Below are 16,507 nucleotides of genomic sequence, written 5' to 3' on the forward strand. Positions count from 1 at the left end.
AGGTGTGTATAAACAGCCTATACAACTATGGCCTCTCAGAGAACAAAGGTGCTTAGTCCTAATGAGGACGATAATGTGATCTTCATTTCTTCACCTCTCAAAGAGAACTGAGAGAGTGTAAGACCCATCTGTGTTCCCCGTCGCGCTCACTCCCTTTTCTCCTAGTCATATACAGCATCAGTATTGGTATTGAAGATATTTCATTATATTCTCCAACATTTTAGATGCTATCTCAAATTTAATATGTTCTTTCTGTACACTGTAGCAGCTTTAAAGAATGGAAAACTCTCTAAGAGTGAGCTCATTGAGTTTGGCAGTCAAATTATTCCATTTTGAAGTCTCATTTTTAAGTATCGTCTGGTACGTGTTCAGCAAGAGTCTTAGTTTCTTGTCTTGTTGATATGATAAAATATTAACTAATGTTCTGACAGAAACCACTTGAGCTTTTATTCTGGCTTTTAGCTCCAGGGTAGAGTTCATTATGGAGAGAGGCCAAAGTGCAAGGAGCCTGAAGAAGCTTGTTATGTTACCCTCACCCTCGGGAACAGGGATAGTGGATACATGGTGGTGTTCCGCTTTCTTTCTTCATTTGCTCCAGGCCAGGACCTCCTGCCCACAGGATGGCCCTACCCACCATCAAGGTGGCTCTTTCTCTTCAAGATAATTCCCTCCAGACATATAAAGAAGCCCATCATCCCAGGTGATCGTAGATCCTGTCAAATTGACAATTAACACTAATTATCACACAACTTAAGATTTTTTTATTGAATAAATGAATTAAATAGGTTAGTAAATGGATGACAATATTTACTAACTCATGGTGAGGGTGTGATTCTCTAAAATGCCCCATGTTTCTTTGCCCTTGTTCCTTATTTTTTATTTAGGATTTTACCTACCAAAGGAAACTCCTCCCCATATACTGAGGATAAGAAAGAGAATAGCTCACTAATCAAACACCAGACATTCCCTTCACAAGTGAAGGCAGGGCTATGACGGATCAGCTCATGCTAAGGACTGCTTCCTAAGCACGAATGTACGAGTGTGTGTGTTATGACTCTACTGTCTTTCCATTATTGCCAAGAACTCCTTTGTTCTGGCATTTCGGTGACATGTGTGTGTGAATACACCCTTCCACTGTAGGTGACATTTGCTTACTCTCTTCAGGAAAACCTCAAACAAACAAACAAACAAACAACAAAACCCAAACTTATTTTTTTCTTAATCAGAGGACTCATATGTTAGGTTGGTAGCCATAAACACAGAGGAGCTTAAAGCATCCCTCTCGGCTCACTGAAATCAAAAGTCGTGGACTTAGCACTTCACTTGCCTTTGCAGTCTGTGGTGAGAGTCTGTGTGTTTAGTGCTTTGGACACCAGGGACGTCTGCAGGCCGAAGCTCCCAGAAAAGCCTCCCGAAAATAGCTTTGCTGCAGAAAATGACATTTACGAACCTTGGCAGGAACTATCATTTTAAGTCATGTTCAGTTTTGAAATTTGAATGGAAAAAATCTCCTCTGCAGGGAAGCCAGTCACACGCATCCCGAGTTCATTCTTTCGTGAGAGCACTGAGGAGTCAGCAAAGCAGAGTTCCGGGGTTTCAAATGTTTGAACATGCCCTCTTGCAGGCTTAGCACGCCTCTCACATTCTCAGGACGGAGAGCAAACCGTCTGCCACGCTGCAAAATATCTCTTCCAGTTCTCACTCTGCTTCACTTAGTTTAGAACAGTCTCGTAAATATTGAAAAATAGCTTCAGTTTTACCCATTCTTTTCCCCCAGGAAACCAATGTATTCCTTTAGAAGTCCTTTACGGTTTGAAGGAGAGGGTCCTTCCTAGGTTAGGTCTCATTGCAGCGCTCGATTCTCTAGGCCCTCGACTTCGTAGTCCGTGTTTCGGGTTCTCCTTTGGGTTGGGGTGGTGCGTGGAGCCAAGGCCTTGTTCTGTTTCACCGTCAGTGTGATGGCCACTGCTGCTCTGTTGGCCTCATCTGAACAACAAGGGCCACACGGCTCTGGTGGTGGCTTCTGAGCCAATGAATCTTGCAGAGAAGCAAGAAAGGATGAGAAAATCTTCACGAAAGTCTTCCTTTTAAGAACACCATTTTGTTTATTTGTTTGTTTGAATCCATGTTCTAATAGGTGGGAGTTCCTCTGATTCTGTAACACTTTGAGTCTCTCAAAAAACTAATGCCTTTAGTCTACTGGACAAGAATGGATTCTCGGCTGCTTCCTCCATGGTAATAGAAACACTGTAGCTCCTGCCTGGACTGGTCAGGGCTGGATAACGTGTTTCTTCTTGCTCGCCTCCCTTCACCTTACGCCTATGCGCTTGTCCAAGACTCGCTTGCCTCTCTGTGCCGTGTGCAGCTTAGGTGTAAGCTGGGGCTTTCTAGTTAATATGGCAGATGTCCCCCAAGTCCACATATCAGGAACAAGAGGCCAGACAGCTTATGTGGACACCGCCATCCTAGGACGTGTGTGACGGCAGAAACTGCCTGTCGTACTGACCTCCATACTAGATAAATAGTAACTGCGTCTTGTCAGGCTGCAGTCACCTCAGAGAGTGCGACCCAGGGGCCACTCTGGGGGTTTAGGTGGCCCCCTTTCCATATTTCTATATTAAGCAAGAAACTTCTTCCTGGAGGGGAATGAGTAGAACCATTTTAACGGAGAGTGCTGGGCTATGTTTGAAGCATGTTATAATGTTTCAAGAAAAACCAAAGGTTAATTTCAATCAAATCTCGCTTTGCAGTGGGAACTGGTGCTATGTTTTACTGAATAGCATAGGTCAGTGTCTAGAATATGTTGAAATTGAAAACGTCTCTCACTCTGGGAGAGCCATACTAGCTGTGTGAGCAGAAAACATTGATTCTGGGTCTTTGCCACCAAAGATGCCATCCAGCCACTTGTCTCTCTGTAGGGACTGGAGATGAAGGGACCAGGAAGTGAGATTTTCAGGTATGAGGTCTTCTGTCTTATGAGTAAGCAAGATGTCAGTAAATCTTACACAAGATTTTGGGGGAAATTTTACTGTTAGGCCTCTCTAATTCCTCAAAACTTCTATAAGAGTATGGTCACCACCAAAATCAACGAGTGGCAAGGCATTGTCTACACATCATTATGAGAGCCCTGTCGTGACTGGATTGGTTGTCATAGCAACTGTCTTTTCTTGTCCCGCAGCCTCCTCCTCAGATATATGACAAACAGCTGGACGAGCGGGAGCACACCATCGAGGAATGGAAAGGTGAGTGCTGTACTGCGCTGCTGTGAACACCGCGCTGCGCTGCTGTGAACACCGTGCTTCCCTGGAAGTCGGAATACAGAGAGTATCCTCTTAGTCTATACAAAGGAAGTCCCTGCCCCTTCCTCTTGCACAGCACTTGGTTAAGAAGTGATGCTGCGGTGGCTGTAACTGGGCCAGTGCTGGAGCTCCACCGGTGTCTGCCCAGTATATACAGTGTCTGAGTTTAGTCTCCAGTACTGCAATAAATGAATGAAAATGAAGATATTTTGAAATGACCTAAAGTTTATCTGTCTTTTATGTTAATAGAAAAATTGTATTTGATGAAGACTTAAAGAATTTAATCATGGATAGCTTTACAAAATAGTATTCATTGCCAAAGTGTTTGTCATGAGGTCAAACTTCATTCATTGTTTAAAAATTAAGCTCCTATGTTTGTATATTAAATTTAAATTAAGTTTGATAGCTCGAGTGATGGATCAGTGGAGAGACTGCTAATCCTGAAAATCCTCATTTAATCTCTGGCCCCACATGTGGAAGGAGAGAACTAACTTCCATAAGTTCTTCTCTGATTGTGTCCCCTGTCTCCCAAATACACAAAACGTAATCTAAGATTAGTTTGAAATGTACTTCAAGTTTAAAAAATGTAATAAAGTTAATACATAAATTAATTTACAAAATTTACAAGATTTGAGAGTTTAAGTATTTATGTGAACCCAGGAGGCTCATTTTTCACCTAAATGAAAGCAAATCAGTGAGTTCATCATTCCATTTTTTCAGCGAAACTTCTCCAAATGCATGTGTAGCTTCAAACTTATCCTGAGAGAGACACAAAAGAGAAAAGAGAGAAATACAAAGAATTGTTAAACTAACGTAATCAACCACAGAGAAGAATGAACTTAAGAAATCTGAATGCAGATGGTGTCTCCTGGTCAAAGTCAAATGAGCAGGAACAAAAGAGAAAGAAAATTTTGAGCGACTTTTAAAGAACTCGTCGTACAAGCTGGGGAAAGGAAAATACCAGATGGAGGACAGAAGGAGGAAACAATGTTCGAAAGAGGCAGAGGGTCTTAGGAAGAGATGCCACTGGTCACAGGACCGTGTCAATGAGCATGGAAAACAAGCCCATGCAAGTGCACCAGGGAGAAACTGAGGGAAGATGGTGGGTGCAGAAGAGTGGCATCATTGGGACTTACGAGGTAGCGCATGAGAAGATGTAGCCAATGTGAGCAGGGCGCGTGCTACACTAGAGGAAGGTGCATCTGTGGGGGATGGTGGTGTATAAACCATTGCAGGAAAGGCTGAGTGGCCTGAATGATTTTCAGCTGAGTCTGGCAACAAGAAAGAACTAGAGCTCTCCAGGCTAATTTACAGCAGCAAGACAAGAAATTGGCTGCCAGTCTGGGGATGAACAAGATGGTTTTTAATTCTTCGGTTTCTGTTGTGCTTGGATTTACAAGTCCAAGTGTAAGCCTGGATGGAAGATGGTATTAGAAACGGAAGCTGTAGGGATTGATTATGACGTAAAGCTCATAGGATTTGCATGGAAGAAGTTACTTTAAAAGGAAACAAGAGCATCCGAAAGTGAAGGCACTGGCTAGGAACACAGTCCAGGGTGGGGTGGGGTAATTTTCTAACACACACAAGGCCCTGGATATGAACCCTGATCCTGCAAAGTCACCCAAGAAACCACTGAACAAGCCAGCAACGTTATTTAACTCATTGTACTCAGGAGCCTTCACGATCAATTCAGAAAACAGTAATGTATTTATTTCTAGACATTTATTTCCTTATCTGTTGTATCAAGGACCTGCTTTAGCTAAGCTTCATGCTCAGTGCAAGGAATTATAGAAATGGAAGACTGAAAGTCCCCAGTGATTTAATAATCTATTCAATGCCACAGAAATGTTAATTGTCTTTAGCCAGTGCATCTGTTTATAGATTAAGGAAATCTTTGCTTTTCTGTTAGAATAACACAGACAATTGTTTCTTACAGAACTTATCTACAAGGAAGTAATGAACTCAGAAGAAAAGACTAAAAACGGCGTGGTAAAAGGACAGCCCTCCCCTTCAGGTACTCGCTCTCTGTGAATGACCACAAACCCAGTACTGTGTGTTTTCCTGGCCTTTAAGGGCGTAGTCACAGACAAAACTGCTTACAGAGTCTGGGAACAAATGCCATATGACCGACCATTACCTGTGTTGCATTCATCTTTCTCTTTTGAAAGCATGCATTTATTCTGGGAATTCTAATTATAATAAGCAAGCATGTTGTTGTTGTTGTTAAATAACATTTTTATTTTTGAGATTATAGTATAATTACAATATTTCTCCCTTCCCTTGCCTCCCTTCAAGCCTCCCATATATCCCTTCCTGCTCTCTCTCATTCATGGCCTCTATTTCATTGTTATTGCATGCTTATATGTGTATGTACATGTATGGGGGTATGGTGTGTACATATACATTCCCAAATATGAACAGCTCGGTCTATATCATGTAACTTTTATGTACATGTTCAGGGCTGACCATTTGGTATTGAATGCCCAGTTGGTGTGCTCTTCTCTGGGGAAGACTCTTTTTCCCACTTAGCAAATGTTCTGTATTCCTGGCATCTCCAGTTTTCTGGGGTCTCTATTTCAGCCCAGGCTTCACCTTCACAACTTCATGTATTACCTCTTCGTGCTATGTATTATTCTACCTCTCCGGCCTTTCTTTAAAATATTAGTGGAAACCTTTATGACGCATTAATTCCTGAATTCTACATGCCTAAAATATTGGCAGCCTCAGGACGATACTATGGTCTGGTGACGTCTGGAACACATCTGGGCCTCTGTGGACCTACCGAGCACTTCAATGGCTGATTTCTGGAAAGCCACTGCCCCGGTTGGCCCTGTGTGAACTGAGCACCAGACACACCCTTTTTTCAGGGAAAGTCATCGAGTGGATTTACAGTTCTATAGAGCAGTGGTTCTCAACCTTCCTAATGCTGTGACCCTTTATTACAGTTCCTCAGGCTATGACCCCCCAATCGTGAATTATTTTCATGGCTACTTCATAACTGCAATTTTGCTACTGCTAGGAATCATGATGTAAGTTTCTGTGTTTTCTAATGGTCTTAGATGACCCCTATGAAAAGGTCATTTGACATTAAGTGGGTCATGACCCACAGGTTGAGAACCAGTGCTCTAGATCCTGGGATACATGGGGGTCTGGCCATTTTCTGCATTTCTCAAGCAAATTCAGAGTGTTTGACTCCCTTTTACTTGTGTTTGTTTTTAAAATCTAGTTACAAGTTTCAACTCACTTCTTTCCTGGCCAGACTGCACATGGTTAAAGTGTTCCTGCTCCACTTTCCTCCCCGATTATCACTTTAAGGTTCAGCATCCAGCAAGAGCCATGCCACAGGCTGAAGGCGAGCTTATCTTGGCATAAGGATGGCTAAATTAATTAATTACTTTTCAGTTTTCATTCATAGTCTCTGGACACAGACAAAATTATAGACAAATTATTTGTGAGAACATGACTCCAATAGCCCCAAGTCAAAATTCTGGCAGAACCCCTGTGCCATAAGAAACCAAATTCATTTCCAGCATTTCTGTCAGCATCCCACCTTCCTGAGCCTGCTTGTAATGCTCTTTGTGTTCTTCAGCCTGGGTCTCCAGACACTTACAAATGCCTCTGGCCAACCTGTTCCACCAGCCTAACCACAAAGTCAGGTTCCTAGCAACTGGGGAGCAGAGAACGGGGTACCCAAAGCTGGGGAGCAGAGAACGGGATACCCAAAGCTGGGGAGCAGGGAAAGGGAACATTAACTCATCTCAGAGTGTTCAGTCCAGCTTGAGGATCCATATCACAGTAGCTGGGGAACAAAGAATAGGATATCAAGCAGTTGTGGAGCAGGGAGTGGGGTGCCCAGCAGCTGGGGATCAAAGAACAGGAGTGATAATTCGCCATCTCAATGTTCTGTTCAGCATGAGAATCCACATCATGGTAGCTGGGGAGCAGAGAAAAGGGGTGTCTACACTCTCTGCTCTTCTCTACTTTCCCTTCTGTTCTTTCCTAAGTCCCAGTCTATGGGATGGAATTACTTATATTCTGGGTATCTTCCTTATGCATTCAGTTTTGGCAAACAAACAACAGTCAAAGCACCCTTACAACTACACCAAGAGGTGTACCTCAGTAACTAGGTTGTTCTAAATCCATCCAATTTCTCGGTAAAGACTGACCATCCTCACCGGTAAATAGATAAAGGCCACGGTCACAGTTCCGTTCTGCCCCTCCTTCGTCGCTCTGGGACTAGGCTGACAGAATCTGCGAAAGCTGTTTCTTGGACATGCTCTGTCGGCTGCCTAGGGAAGAACTCACAGGCAGAATCTAGCAGGCTTGAGGTGTCCCTTGTTGAGGTGGAAAGGATCCTGTAGTTACAATCACCGTGACACGTTTCCAAACGGTCATCAGCGGTAGAGAGGTGGTATGCAACGAAGAAGAAGTGCACATCTCAGGCTGAGTGGACATGGGCTTGCAGAACTCGTTTCAGTCATCTTCGCTTCAGCTGATTTTCTTTCCACATCGCCCTGTCCAAAGAGAGCTTTCACGATTTCCCCCAGATAAGAGCGTCTTGCCTTTTCTACTAAATCTTGTGTTGCAAACATAGGACATTTTTCTTATTATCTCTTATTTATTAAGAGTTCATTGAGACAACTGCATGTACTCATCTTTGTGACCATACAGGGTCTAAGTGCTCTATCTCAGTAAATATTTATTATGTGGAAAATTGGCGCTTGGTTCTCTCTCTCTCTCTCTCTCTCTCTCTCTCTCTCTCTCTCTCACTCTCATTCTGTCTGTCTTTCTCTCTTTTTCTGTGTGTGTGTACACACACACATACTTCAAAGACAGAACTCAAGACAGGATTGTTGAGTTAATGGAGTATGCAATTACGTATGTTCTTACACCACAATCATACATATTTATATGCCCTGTTAATCTTTTGAAAATGGGTGAGCTGAGTTACTAATGTAGGCATTAGTAATTAGGGCATTTCCCCCATTTTTCAGATAAGGCTTTCTGGTTTTAAAGGTGATAGTTTGGTTCATTTGTTTTGGAAAATGTACTTCCATAAACCTTTATGTGGGCCTGAGTGTCTGAATAGTTATTTTTAAAGAAAACCATTAAGTTAACCTTGTAACCATTCCAACCACCTGAACCAATCAAGAATTGCCCAATATTACACGTTCTCTATCATTAGTGAGCTATCTAGAGCTCAAATAGCAGTATTAGACATTTTACTGAATAATTTTAGAGCAAAAATGTTTTGTTAATTATATGCATTCTATCTTACATGACACGTTCGTGTATAATCTATTTGCGTGTGTCATGTAGAGACTGGCTAGCAGCTGGAGGCGCTTCTACCAGCTTGTGTGAGCAACCCTGTACATCTCTTCTATAATGAGAACTTATTGATCTCAGATTGGCAGCTTGAAACTAACCAGGGAGATTTACAGCACGGAAGCTGACAGATCCCACAAATCATAGTGATCCACTCCTAGACAGCAAACTGGTAACTGTTTACCTGTATGTCACAGCATGTGTGTATTTACTGCGCATGCATGTGTACCTGGATGAAATACTTTCATCATACAGCTTCTCTTTGATAAATACTCATCTTTGAAAACACGAGGAATCTTATATAAGGAATAAGTTAATGTACCTCTTCAGGAACGAAGTGGTTCCAGTCATATAGAGATGGTTTAAAAATGTAGGTAGGAAGTTAAGTACACACTCAAAAAATAATTTATAGGCCTGAAATTTATTGATGGAATCATCATATATCAATGAAAATTCATCTAAACTTCAGATATACCCCTAAATAATTGTACCCCCTTCTGCTATCTGATTTTCCCTGCAGAGCTATCTGCTGTCAGTATCAGCACCATTTGCTTCCTGAATTGATTTGTAATGCCTGCCAAGGGAAAGCAGTAGCAGGCATCATTTTTCTCTGGAAGCAGATGTTACACAATGTAACACTGTAACACTTGTAGGAGGTTGTATGCACCGGCATCCCTCTTCCTCCTGAGAAGTGAGCTGCCCTAAGTGGGTAACTCACTCACAAAGAGGGAAAGATGCTCAAGATGAAGCTTCCCAGGTGTTCTGAGTGTTCAGCCCTCCCTTCTCAAGTGCTCGGTCTTCTCAATCCTGACAGCACAGTCCTCCGCTCCAACTACTGTCAGGCAGTGATCCAGACTACTAAGATTGATTGATTAAGGAAAAAAAATTCAAGCTCAAATAACCTGAGGTCCAAGATCTTACAGCTACTGGAGAATCTGTCCTTCAATAATTATTTTCCCCTCTAGTTCTTCCTCTTTGTACTTACATTTTCATTTGTGATTGGGAAGATGTTATCAAGAAAATACTTCCCATTTTAAAAGCAGTGATCAATGAACAGATAACTCCAAGCCAAATAATTTCCATAAATTATTTTATTTCATGAAATCTAGTTTTTTTCCAATTAAAGCTGCAAGTAGGTAATAATCCTAATTTGTAACACTATTAATATTTTTGATTCATTTAAGCCCCATTTCATGAGAAATTATAATACTGTACTGATGACAATTTAAAAATTGTATCTCTCTACTGAGTCCTCTTGAGTAGTGCAGGAGAAGGGGTATTTATCATGTGCTGGGATGTGTCAGAAAGAAGGACACTGTAAACAGATGTGATGTAGTTCAGTTCTGTTTAAGAGAGTTTCATAAACTCCTTGATAATAAATTAACGTGAGCCAAAGTCCTTGTTCTTATTCCTTTTACTTGAGTTTGGTTTTATGCTTTACAAAGTCCATTTATTGGCTACTTGTAAGCAGACTGGCAAGGGTCATCTCACAGCCAGAGCGTCTGCTGTCCAGCCAGGAGACGCTCACTGTAGCTCAGTAGAGGAGCACATACAAAGGCAAACTCATTCATCTCATCGGAATGGGATCATTAGTGACCAGCACTCATCTCTAAGAAAGGTGATTAGTAACATTTATTAATATGACATACATATTCTCCATGTAACTAACCTCAAGAAACCAAGGTGATAGAAAGGCAGATACAAAGGAATGCTTTGAGAATTACTAAGTTCCTGCCCTAGGGTACCATTGGTTAGTCCACATCCTAACATCATCATCACTTAATCTGCTTAATTTTCTAGTCCACTATTATTGAAGTTTTTATTCAAAGAAATTAGATGTGTTTCTGAACACTAGCCCTGAACAGACAACAAATCAATTTGAACTGTCGCCACAAAGTAAAAACATCTGGCTATAACTTCAGTAAATGAAGTGCAAAGTTTGCACTCAGGAAAATATTAATATTGAAAAAGTTAAGGTAACCTAAATAGATGAAAGGCACTCTACCATTCTTTACTTTCTTGGATTGGTAAGGCTGGTCTTCCCCAGGGTGGTTTATTGGACAGTCAGTTAAAAAATTAGTGGGTTTTTCCCAGAAATTTCAAAAGTTATCTTAATATTCAGATGGAATAGCCTAAATAATTCTGAGAGAATACAGTTGGAAAATTCGCATTTTTCTGATTTGCATACTAATAAAGCCATACTACTAAAGACAGTATTCACTATTTTTCTCATTGCTAAAATGTGCTGACAATGGCACATTTCATAAGGAAAGGCCTGTTGTGGACCATAGTTTGAGGGGACACAGTCCCTCACAGCAGGAAGGAAGCCAAGGAGGGAAGGCGCATTGGTGTGGTGGGAGGGTGAGGCAGCTGGCCAGGGTACTCGTACTCAAGGAGCGCAGAGAGATGATGGCCGATGCTCAGATAGATTCCTGTGTTTTTCCTTTGCATTTAGTCCGGTACCCTGGGACATGGGATGGGGTCACCCACATTTAGGGAAGGTATACCTTCTATGATTAAACCTACCTAAAAACACCCTTAAAAATGGGACAGAGGCGTGTTGTCTATAGGATTCCAAATCCAGTTAAGTTTACAATGAAACTGACTTCACAATCTATGACTGCTACTGAACCTCTTAGGTACAAGGCATTGAAATGTGTCTAACACCTACTAAGGTGCATATAATGTACACACATACACACACATACACACACGCAAACACACACACACACACACACACACACACACACACACACACACACACCAAATCCAGCTAAGTTTACAATGAAACTGACATCACAATCTACGACTGCTACTGAACCTCTTAGGTACAAGGCATTGAAATGGGTCTAACACCTACTAAGGTGCATATAATGTACACACATACAGAGACACACACACACGCAAACACACACAAGTTTATTTGAATTTTTGGCCAAAACTGAGGAGAAATTCTCAGTCTATCTTTCAGTTTGTTTATAAGTTACAATGCTGTAATTCATAGAAAATATTAAGTAAAAGCAAGGAAATACATATAAGGAGGTTTAGCTGTGAGTTCCACTTTCCCAAACTTGGAGATAAGACTTTTCCCTGGAGCCAGAGTTCAGGGCTTTGGGGCCAGGCTGTTTCCACTCCCATTGTTGCTGGGGATTAGGGTCTGACCAGGTTGCCAGTGGTTGGGATCTGTCCAGGTGTTTCCAAGTTCTTAGTATTTTATTCAAGAATGGAATAAAGGAATACACGGGTTGCGAAGTAGCAAGGATACTTTATTCAGCCCGCAGTTTTATTGGGTGGGTGGAGATATGGAGGAGGGAAGAACTGGTCTGAGTCGTTCTCACTCAGAAGGTGTCCATGCTCCTCTCATCTCCAGTTATGACTCCCAGAAAGAGGCCCTTTAGGGTAAGAGAGGTAAGGAGAAAATGAGGCCTCTCATTTGGCATTTGACCAGGACAGAATCAAAGACTTGGCCTGAGGCAAAGACATTTGGACTGATATACAAGGGGAAAAAAAATCTGTTCACCTTTGGGGTCCTCTACCCTGAACTATTAACCAGTTTCTGTCTCTGTTTTATCATTATGGGGCTTCTAGATGTCTAGCAGGTTGCTGGGTATATTGTTCAGAAAAGGTAGTGATATAGCCAAAGCCAAATGGAGTCTCCTGTAGTAATAGGGCCACTAGTTAGTTCCTGGCTGCTCAGTCCCAAAATAATCACACAGAAATTGTATTAATTAAATCAGCTGCTTGGCCCATTAGCTCTAGCTTCTTATTGGCTAAATGTTGCATCTTAATTTAACCCATTTCTATTAATCTGTGTATCACCACATGGCTGTGGCTTACTGGGTAAAGTTTCATCTGTTTGTCTCCTGCAGGGCTACATGGCTTCTCTCTTAACTATACCTCCTTTCTCCCAGCATTCAGCTTAGTTTTCCTTGCCTAGCTCTGTTCCCTGATAGCTCTGCTATAGGCCCAAAGCAGTTCCTTTATTTATCAATGGTAATCACAGCATATAAAGGGAAATACCACATCAGTCTCGGCTTGCTAAGATACTCTATGCATGATGATCTCACAACCATCAAATTTTCTGTAGGAAGCTGCAATTCCTAGAAACATATCCTACTTCCTAGGGCCTTATTTGATTTCCATGGCAGCCCAACTACAGATCAATGGCAGAACTGAGAGTACAGCAGTAAATCTCCACTACAGAAGAGGATCAGTTAACATTTCATAGGGTACCGTGGCAGTTTTATAAGGGAAAACACCTTTAGCAATAAATGGTGCTGAAACAAGCAGATACCTGCCTACCAAAGGGTAAAGATGGATCTCTGCCTCAGAACACGTGCTGATGGGAGTTCAAAGTGAGTCACAGAAACTAAGTGTAAGAACTAAAATGAAAAACTCGTAAATGAAATTATAGGAGTAAATAGTCACCATCTTAGGTTAGGGAATGTCTTTTAGAATGAACAACAAAAGCTCAGGATCAGAAAGAGCAAATCTGATGTCATTGTGTATGAGGGGAATCACAAGAGAAAAGGTAATCCATAATAAGAATGCCATTTGCCAATTACACCTCTGAGAAGGACTTGTTCTCAAGGATGAAGTGCTTTTAAGGCCCAATAATAAAAAGAAAATGAAGCGATTTTTAATTGATCAAGGCATACAAGCAGATTTTTCTCCAAAGAAGGTATACAAATGACCACCAAGTGCGTGCTCAGCTATTTCAAATGCTTAGTTGCTGGATAATGCAAACCATCCACAGTGGCATTCAATTTACGTGTGCTCGGGGTCTGCAATCTAGAAAGCTGAGACATACCAGGGAAGGTGTGAGGGGCGAACTCTTCAAAGCTGCCTGCAGGAAGGTACACTGCCACGCTCACTTACAGAAACAGTTCAGTGCTTCCTCAAATAGAATCAAATCAATAGAACTCACAGAGAGTCGCTCAGTAGTACCCAAGGACTATGAAAACACAGCCATACGAAGCGTCTGTGTGAACGTTCATGACAGCATTGTGACAGCATTCTTCATAACGCAGTATTTAGCAAATGTTCATCAACCAGGAAGTAAGTAAACAGAATGTGATGTGTGGGGTGATGGCTGTTATTCCACTATAAAGGCATGGAATGCTGGCATGCCATTTAAGCTTCCTCTCTGAAGATGTATTTTGCTCTAAGCAGTATGGGACAGAAGCCAGTAATGTTCACACTGTATGCATCCATGTATATGAAGCGTCCAGAATGCACGAAACCACAGAGGGCAAAAGCTACTGAGTCCTGCAGGGACAGTTCAGCCTGTGAGAATCTCCGTTCTATCTTCCAAGCCCCTAGGGAAAAGCTGGACACCAGTACATGCTGGTGAACCCATTACTGGAGAGCTAGAGGAAAGAGAATCTAAGGACTTTCTGACCAGCTGGTCAGGCCTACTTAGTGAGCTCCAGGCCAACGAGAGACTCTGCCTCAAAAAGCAAAAGGTGGACAGTGTCTGGGGCATGACACCTGAAGTTGTTCAATGACCTTCATGTGCACACACAAACATATATGTACACACATTCACACGTGCATTTTCTCACACAGGGATGCACGTGTGTGCACACACACATTTGGTGGATGGTGGAGAAATCGAGTGTAAGGCTTCCTTTAGGGTGATGAAAATGCTGAATATTTGAGTGTGCATACTGTACAACTCAGAATTCACTAAAAACACCAAATTGTGCAAATCAAGTTTATAGCATATCTGATACATGAGTTATAGCTTTATAAAATGATTGTGGGGAGACATAAACATGTTTCAACTCTGCAGTAAGAATCTGTATATAAACTGTGCTCTTTTGATTTGAAAGTCAAACATAACTGGAAGTTACATCGTCCCAGACACAAATGGACACCATGAGGAAGCAGACGCCTTCTGTTAAGTCTAGAATCGATCCTGCACGTTTCAGAGTATTGCGCACTGCTGTCACGCCATCCATGAAGATGATCATCCTGAGATGAGCATCACAGTGGCACTGGGGTTTTAGAGATTAGCACCTTCTGAAGGAACAGGGAATTGTTGAGCTGATGGGGTTCTAGTGCAGGACATAAATGCAGCTCCATCGCGGAGTCCCGAGCCAACTGCGAGCAGTGTGAGGAGCTAGCCTACCTCGGCACCATTTCTATGAGGGTTGTAATAAAGCACGATTGGAACAAACTGAAGCCAGGTAAATTTACTTTATACACCACTTTGGTAAAGGTAGTAATTATTTTCAGGAAACTGGCAACTTTTAAGATTAAGAGTATGAGCATTTTTTTAAAGAATTTAAAAGGCATGAGAAGTCTTCAGAGTTTCTGTATATGAAACTATCAGGGTACAAAGGAATACAGAGAGGATGATCATGGACAAGGAAATTAGTGGTGAGGAACACTAGGCTATACAAGAAGAGTTGAGTCAGCCGGGCAGTGGTGGCGCACGCCTTTAATCCCAGAAGCACTTGGGAGGCAGAGGCAGGTGGATCTCTGTGAGTTTGAGGCCAGCCTGGTCTACAGAGCTAGTTCTAGGACAGTTACACACAAAAAAATCTTGCCTTGAGAAACTAAATAAATAAATAAATTTAGTCATTAACTTGGGCATTGGTGCACACTGGGTTTTCTTTAATGTATTCCTTATAGTGTATATAAGCATTTTACAATCAAATAAACGGTAAATGTATGCAAGTGAAGAAGTTGTGTCAGGGTAAATGTTTGGAATGCCCTCTAGTTACTTTTACATTTCTATGGCATTTTCTCATAGAATATCTGCTGTTACAGTGCATCCTTGAAACGCTTCCTCTTCTTGAGTTTGTTCTGATTTCCGAGTCTGTGTGACAATTCATTGGTCCCTCACTTTAACTATAAAGTTTCACCAAATAGATCCTTCACACGATTGCTTCTCAAGTGTGACATTTTAGTAGGAAGTCTTCGTTCTTACAGGTTGGTTAAGCTACAGGTTCGAACAGCAACCTCTTCTACAGAGCACACACTTCGTCAACACACCACCGAGACATCAAGAACATAGAAACGGGAAAGGCAGGAAACTGGCTGTTTCCATGTTGCTGTGGTTTAATTTTGCTTTCCGGTGTCTTTGGCTCATCTTTGCTTCGCTGTTCTCGAATCTCGTGCACTGCAGCAAGGCTTTGCTGAAAGTGTCTTCTCAGAGTTCCAGAGTCTCGTAGTCAGATAAAAGATGTTTTCAAATGAATAACCCAATATTTGCAGATCCTAAGCGAGCCAGTCTGTTGAAGGGAACCCGAATTTAAAGGGGCGCACTGGCTTAGTTTTCTATTTTCTCTTTATTAAGTTCTCTCAAAAGTCTTGGCTTTTCTACATGGATTTGAGTTTCGGTATTATATTTAATGATTAACTAATTAATACTCTGTTTTATACACTTTCATTTTCCTAGAGCTGTAGTCATTAAAAAAAATTCAGGTCACTGGGCTTTGCCTTCACCTGTTTCTGGGCTAAGACCACCGCCTGTGGGTTTTTTGTTTTTTGTTTTTTCTTCTTCACGAGGAACATTGGAACCAGACTGCTCCATTAGAAGACTTTATGCATCTCTCTTCTCCAAAAATTAGTGACTTTCTGTCCCTGGATGACTACAGTCTCCGTGGTCCTAATTAAGGATGCAAATGCCTTGGCTTTAAGCAAGCTCTGTTACATGACAGCGCCGTGGAATTTAGGGTTGGGGCAGAGCGATTGGTGATTCTTAACTTGGAGTGGAATTCGATAACCGAATAAATGTGGCCTGTGGTGAGGTTTCTGAATTGTTTGGTCTTGATTTTCACCATCTAATTCAGTTTCCGGTGTCAGTTTTGTTGTAATTTTGAAAAAGCGGTGGGAGAAAGACACACCATGCGACAGAGCTCAGGTGGAGGGAT

At 41.8% G+C, this 16,507-nt stretch overlaps 1 protein-coding gene across 4 annotated transcripts in view; it reads left to right on the forward strand.

Moving 5' to 3' along the window:
• Mapk10 (mitogen-activated protein kinase 10) overlaps positions 1–16,507 on the forward strand; it is a 279,025-nt gene that overhangs the window by 255,254 nt on the left and 7,264 nt on the right. For all 4 annotated transcript variants that reach the window (XM_048427160.3, XM_048427178.3, XM_048427189.3 and 1 more), the window contains 2 exons: positions 3,179–3,242; positions 5,236–5,313. In XM_048427160.3, the coding sequence (XP_048283117.1) occupies positions 3,179–3,242; positions 5,236–5,313 (142 nt within the window). The remainder of the gene's footprint in view (positions 1–3,178; positions 3,243–5,235; positions 5,314–16,507) is intronic.

The sequence above is a fragment of the Myodes glareolus genome, chromosome 8 (genome assembly GCF_982192425.1).
Source record: "Myodes glareolus chromosome 8, mMyoGla1.1, whole genome shotgun sequence".
Classification (NCBI taxonomy): Eukaryota; Metazoa; Chordata; class Mammalia; order Rodentia; family Cricetidae; genus Myodes; species Myodes glareolus.